This window comes from Thunnus thynnus, chromosome 13, assembly GCF_963924715.1.
Source record: "Thunnus thynnus chromosome 13, fThuThy2.1, whole genome shotgun sequence".
NCBI classification, from domain to species: Eukaryota; Metazoa; Chordata; class Actinopteri; order Scombriformes; family Scombridae; genus Thunnus; species Thunnus thynnus.
This window is the reverse complement of record NC_089529.1, coordinates 4,627,791-4,634,397: the sequence shown is the minus strand read 5'-3', so window position 1 is coordinate 4,634,397 and position 6,607 is coordinate 4,627,791. Positions and strand designations below refer to the sequence as shown.

Below are 6,607 nucleotides of genomic sequence, written 5' to 3'. Positions count from 1 at the left end.
GGCAAAGATTGTGGTCATGGTTATCAGAAACTAGTTTTGACTGGTGGATGCACTGTTGAGGTCAGATGCTTAAACTTTGCTGCCTATACGAACATTAAACTACGTAATGCATAAACAGGGAATTTAGGTAGTTTGAACAACATTCATCTGGAGATACATCTGAGACTTGAGAGTGATGTTTGCTTATTGTCTTTTGGATTTAATTAGATTTTCTGTAGCTAAATAGCTGGTGACTATGATAGTTTTCAGCCACAAACTCTTAAGTTTCAAGTTTTCCACAAGTTAGCTTCTGAGCAGTCTCTGCTCATTGTCAGCTATGGAGAAGAATGACAACAACAGTTGCTACTTTTTATAAAGAGCAGTGGGGCGGGTCAGGGTGAAAGTGTATGTGAGGTTTAAAATATGTGCAGCCAAGTATAAAGAAATAAAGGGGAAATAAACTTCTCAAATGAAGCGTTCTGGTATGCATGTGTGATATTTGTTTTGTCAACTTGGGATTGATGTCATTTTTTTGATCAGCTTCAGTGGATCTGAGCTTATTTTACTGATTATCTCATGAGGTGGTGCTGACGTATCCTGTTTCATCATCACCTGTTGACAAATACAGGTGTGTATCATTATCATATCTATGAAGACCATATTTGGTTGATGCTCACACGAGGAAATACAGAAGAATGAACTTGTAGAGGTGAGACAGCAGTTTTTCCAGGTATTTCTTCTTTAAAATGGTAGATAGCTGACAATAGATGGGCTTCTCTCTTCTAATCTCTTATTTTTCACTCAGATTTGATAAGATCCACTGACTGTCTTGATCACCTACTACCAGTCATAAATGTGCTTTAGTCTGTATAAATGAGTGTGAATTTATAACCAGACTGAATTTGTTATATTTTGTATTGAAAAATGAGACTGAACAGATCACACTGTACTTCACTGTAGAAGTTTCTCAGTGCCAGCTCGTTAAAAATCTAGAGGAAATCACCTCCTTCTCTTGTCAAGTTGAGAGGAGAAAAAATATCTTGAATCCAGTAATTGAAAACATAAACAATCCCAGCTGTCAGCACTCATTGTTCCAGTTCTGCACTGGAACATGCATCCATGTTTATTACTTAATATTTTCAGAATCATTTCCCCAGCAATGCTGCCAGTGGCAGCTTCATATTTCTCAGGCTGATCAGAGGGAAGAATTCAGTTCGCCTGAACCTTATTTATGACAGCAGTTATTAACTGCCAAGTGTGGTGGCAAGTAAATCTCTGTCACCACGCTTAATTTGTTGTGGACTTCAGAGGTGGATGGCAGATATAGATGTCATGCTGAGTAATACGCCTTCCTGCTAACTCCCGTCTTGTGATATAAGACCATGGAAGCAATTTAGCAGTCAGGACATGTGGAGGCTCAGGCAGAGGCTTCAGAGTGGCAGGTTGGAAAGTTCTCATTTAATAAACCAATTTAGGAAGGGAAAAAGTAGATTCTTTATAAATTCAGCTTTATAATCCACAGTCATGTTTAACTGTAGGTAATATGAGTCTTCAACAGTCTGTGCAGGAAAACTCAAATTTCCTCTTTGTGCTTACACAGACAGTAGTTCCTGTCTGAGCCATGGTAGAGGGACAGTAGAAAACAGAAAACTGCTGAAGCCTCTCAGCAGATTCAGCTGAAATTGAAATAAATGTTTGCAGGGGAAGAGGACTGTAGATTTTGTCCCATATTGCTCACACTAAAACTGCTTTAAGAATGGATCTCTTCATTAGCCAGTGTGGACAGGAAGATCAATTACAGCGTCCAGTATCTCTGTCACTGTACATTAGGGCATGTGAGTATTGTTTTAAGACAGACTTGAAAAAATGTGAACCAGTGCTTTAAAATGAAGGATTTCAACAGCCGATAATGTTAAGCACATTTTGTAACGAATGGTTGGAATTCACTTGTATGGTGTACCCACTTTTCACTCAGTCCCGCCCTGTAATTGCCTAGATTTCCCATAATGCCTTTTGACAGCTATGAGGAAATTGGCAGTGACCAGTATGTCAGTATAGCTACTGTAGCTCACTGACAAGCATGTGGATCAGGGATATGTCTATAGATGTGCAACAATTCCATACTTGATACTAACTGTATATAGTATATATTAATAACACTCTCTGTGAAAGCCACGACTCAGTGGAATGCCCTACCTTATGATATGAAGAACTGTAATTCTATCAATACATCCAAGGCCAAACTAAAACATGTACTGAAGACCAATCAGCTGTGTGAGTCTAGTTTACATTATTAATTTCTAATTGACATTGTGGGTGTATGTGATGTGCTGTTGTATGTAGCTTTGTATTTTGTATGGTGTGTTCTGTGTGTAGTTTTTTTTGTTTGTTTTGTTTTGTTTTTTTTGTTTGTTTGTTTTTTTGCTTTGTACTGTTTGTTGTTGTGCTGTTGTATGTTTTGATTGTGGGGGACCACGGATGCAAATTAGCTTCGAGCTAACTCCGGTGCAGTACATCTTTAATGTTTAAAACTGCACACTGTCCCAATCAATAAATCAAATCAATCAATATTTTTCAAAACTTTAATAGTTATTTTTTTTCTCTGAGGTTTTCATAGAGCTGATTCTCCACCATTTATTATTAGTGTCAGTTTTTTCCAGCTGTGAGTTGCTCCTCCATTTGCTGTATGCATTACACTGTGAGAGAACAGTGTACACCAGCAGCACTCAAAAATCATGTTGTTTTAGACTGAATACAGCGTTTGTTTTTATTATACTTTATTTTTTCTAATTGCATCGAATGCTGATCTATTGGGGCTCTGTTGGTGGGGAATCTGGTTTCTAACAGTGTGATTGTCGCTGTGTTTCTATTGAATATTAGTCTAGAAAGTACTTTTTTAATTTGAGGCACTGACACAAATAATTGGTGTCAACTGTATAAAGAGCTCTAAAAAACATCCTCCAATAATTCAGGTAGTTTTAAGCCTTTTCCACAGCAGCAGTGCAGGAAAATGCTAGTTTGAGGTAAAACAATGTCTAAAGGGAAGAAAGAGGAAGAAAGAAAAACCCTAAGACACACAGCCAAACAATAAAATAGCCCAGAAATGCAAACCAGTTGATTTTCTTCTTTGAATGTGTTAACTTTTCGAATGCTTGTATCCTATAATGATGTCAAGTTGCTGGATTGTTTGCAATCTGGAGAGAAAGGTAGACTTTACTAAATCTGCGTATTGATTCACATCATTTACTCAATTATCTAATAAATTCAAATTTTTTCAGTCAGACACTATGTTAAGGAAAACGTTTCCAAATTTTGAGATTACCCCACGACCCATCCTTTTTATGAACCTTTCATGCTTCCTCCAGACTCAAAGCAGCTAGTATCAACATTCATGAAATGCTTCTCTAATTCTGTTCCTTCAGATTAGGGAAGCCTGCGCCAGCAACCTGAATTCAGAGGTATCAGCAGAGTTCTGGGAAGATGAAACATCTCAGGTTCGTTATTGTCGTATTAACACAGATCAGTTACAGACGGACTCAGTACAAGGGGACACATAGACTGTGTTACTGAAAAACAAAACTGAACCACATCTTCCCATCATTGTCCTCTGAGTATGACAAGTGGTGCTCTGCTGAAGGGTCACTAGCACATCTTTTTGGGTTTTCATTATACTTTTAAGCCCAACCACGACCTGGCCATCTTTGGGTGCTCCGCAGAGACTTTTGCACTTTTGTACTATGTGCAGATTGCTCCACACCAATGAATGGTGCTCACTAGGAAACTTATTGAAAGTGGAATTGGAAAAACTGCATCTGTACAAACCCAATACACAAAATAGATGAGAAAATATGGGGGGTCTTCTTTGGTATAGCATCATATTGTCCCACATTATGTACTTGGCCGCAGTAGTGAGTCTGACCTGTTGTTTGTTGTTTGTTGAGTGGGTGAGGTGTTTAACATGACTCTTTTATTTATGTGACTATGCTCTTGAGATGTTACCATCTTTAAAACATTATGAAAGATGGTTTATTTATCATCTTTTCAATAGTCTGGCAGCCTTCTTGTTCTGTTCATTTTCTGCTATGTGTTTTATTTTCTCTATATTGTTTTGTATGTGTCCAATATAGTATTTTGCATTATAGAATTGAAAACTGTGAATAAAATATTTTAAAAAATGGATGTCAAGTTGCTCTGTTCATAACCTCACATAGACGCAGTTTCCAAATGGCACTCGAACACAGCAAGCTGATGTTGACTGCAAAGATTCAAGAGGAAAGTTAATGGAAAAGGATGAATAAGTGAGCCACACAACACTGTACAACACTGCCACCTGCAGGCAAAGAAGCTACAAAATCACAGAAGATGTGATCTGACTGACCAACTTTAGAAAACTGTCATTACTGAGACATCACTGTCTACCTTTAGGACGACTGGCTTCTGTCAGGATGACAACAAGGCGAGGATTCAGGTCTCCTGTTGACATTTGCAGAGCCTTGAGCTGCCCTCCGTGCGTCTGCTTCACCTCCACACCACCATCAGTCATTCATGTCAAACCCGTGCAGGACACTTTGGGGAACAGCCATTTTATTAATCAAATTTGAACTTTGTGTTAGTTTCTCTTTATTCCAGTGCCACCATGGTGAACACCCATGTTAAAAATAAAAAGTGACATTTTTTTTTGTTGTTAAAATGTATAATCATAATGAAGACAGTTAATCATAGAACTAATCATAGAAACTGACATAATGACCTCACAGCATTTTGGATCAAATTTTTCTCCCTTCAGGGGAAAACTCAAGAAACAGAAAGAACAGAAATGGGCCAGGGTAGACAGTAACAAAAAACAGCTTCTTACGTATATCCACATTTTTTTTGAGATATTTCCCATAGACAGTATAGGTTTGGTTTGAAGGGGGGATTCTGCTGGATTGTCTCACGTTTTTTTTTCCCTGTAGAGGAGCATCACTGCAATGCAGCAACAGTAAATCTACTGAGGAGAGTGAGAGCCCTGAAGACTCTACCTAGTGCACTGAGAGTAGGGGGATCTATCTGGACACACTTGAGTCGGGGTGTTGTGAAGTGCAAACCATTAGTTCTCTAAACCTTCCCTGTTCTAGCTAACATCATTTACCACCCTGGCACACAAGCAGTGGTAAACTACACCTGAATACATAGCTGGAGTGTGTCCGGCCCTGTAAGTATACTCACAACATAGTTATTTTTCATCATTACAGTACAGTATAGAGCAATAGTTTTCATATACTTTTCATATCTTTTTTCATATTGCACCATCAGAGAATGGGACACAGAGAAAGATCAACAGAGACTCCATTTCCTAATTAAAACGAGATATGTGCAAACATGACTAAGGACTTTATTAACCAAATCAATTCTTCCCTGTAATATCCACAAATAAAAGTGATTTCTCTTTTTATATATATATTTATAGTAATAAGAATAATAAATCTTCACATTGGATCATTTCATAGTGTGACAAAATGCTCGACTGGGCTGTCCAGCCACGATCGTAATCCTCATTGTCTTTTAATTGGTCAGTCCCCATGCATCCATAGGAAATAGATTTTTTTTTTCTTCAAAAAAAGTAACAATTTGAGAGCAGCTGAAAAGTTTGGACTGGTGTCAATTGCTTTCGTTCCAAGTTTCATTCAGTGTTTCAGAAGGATATTCCATAGGAAAAAAATGACTCCAAATCGTCATCTTCCACTCCAGAAAAAAAAAAGATGTCCGGGTTCTTATGAAAACATTGTAGTAATGGTGATAATAGATCATTTGGTAATCAATAATTCATGATCATTAATAGCTGACAACTAACAATTCATAATCACTGATTAATTATAAAGAATTAACAATAATTAAGAATAAATAATGCTCCCTCGTTACTCAATTAGTTTGGCAAAGCTCCAGCTGGAGTCGTTTCCGATGAGTGAATTTTTTCTCAAGTGAAACAAAAAAAAAAGAAAAAAAGAAATACAAACAAGAGATAAAAGAAAGCTCTAAAATAAATAAAAGGAGATTAGTAAAAGTGACCCCGCCCTTGGAGGGAGGGGACGTATATACAGAACTGCGTGGTGAAAGTCAGTTTACTGCACTTGAGTGTTAAGTCCAGTGTTAGAGTGAGTTCTAGTCCCGCCCTAGGTGCCCCTGCTGTTATACCAGCGTGTAGGACTTTGCGTAGGGGTTGCTGCTCTGTTTGAGATGTCCTCGCGAGTCCAGCAGGGACTCCTGGGAGGTGCTGAGCTTGGCTGCCTGGGCCAGCTCCGAGCCCTCTCTGTGGGGGAGTGTGGCTGCCGAGCCAGGCTGCCACTGGGCCACTGGGTCCCTGCTGGCCTGAGGGGCCTCTGTGGGTGTTGGGGGTGCCATGCGAGAGGGCCGCTTCAGTGAGCGACTCTTCTGGGGCTCCAGACAGGCCTGACCCATGGCTGCTCTCTCCCCACTAGCTGTCCCCCTGGATGACCCCGAGCAGGACATGCCTCGGTTTAACAGGAAGTCCATGCGCAGGTACGGAGGAAGGTGAACCAACTCGCCCCCTGGAGGACCACACAGAGATCAGAGTTAAGTATATCAGAAAACACATGCACACATTCCTGTCCCAAATAACCTGAACTCT

At 39.3% G+C, this 6,607-nt stretch overlaps 1 protein-coding gene across 2 annotated transcripts in view; it reads right to left on the bottom strand.

The window, feature by feature from the left end:
* Positions 1 to 4,575: 4,575 nt before the first annotated feature.
* Positions 4,576 to 6,607, bottom strand: part of dscama (Down syndrome cell adhesion molecule a) — a 93,213-nt gene continuing 91,181 nt past the window's right edge. For both annotated transcript variants that reach the window (XM_067607376.1, XM_067607377.1), the window contains exon 33: positions 4,576 to 6,527. In XM_067607376.1, coding sequence (XP_067463477.1) covers positions 6,148 to 6,527 — 380 coding nt within the window. In that variant the 3' untranslated portion in view covers positions 4,576 to 6,147. The remainder of the gene's footprint in view (positions 6,528 to 6,607) is intronic.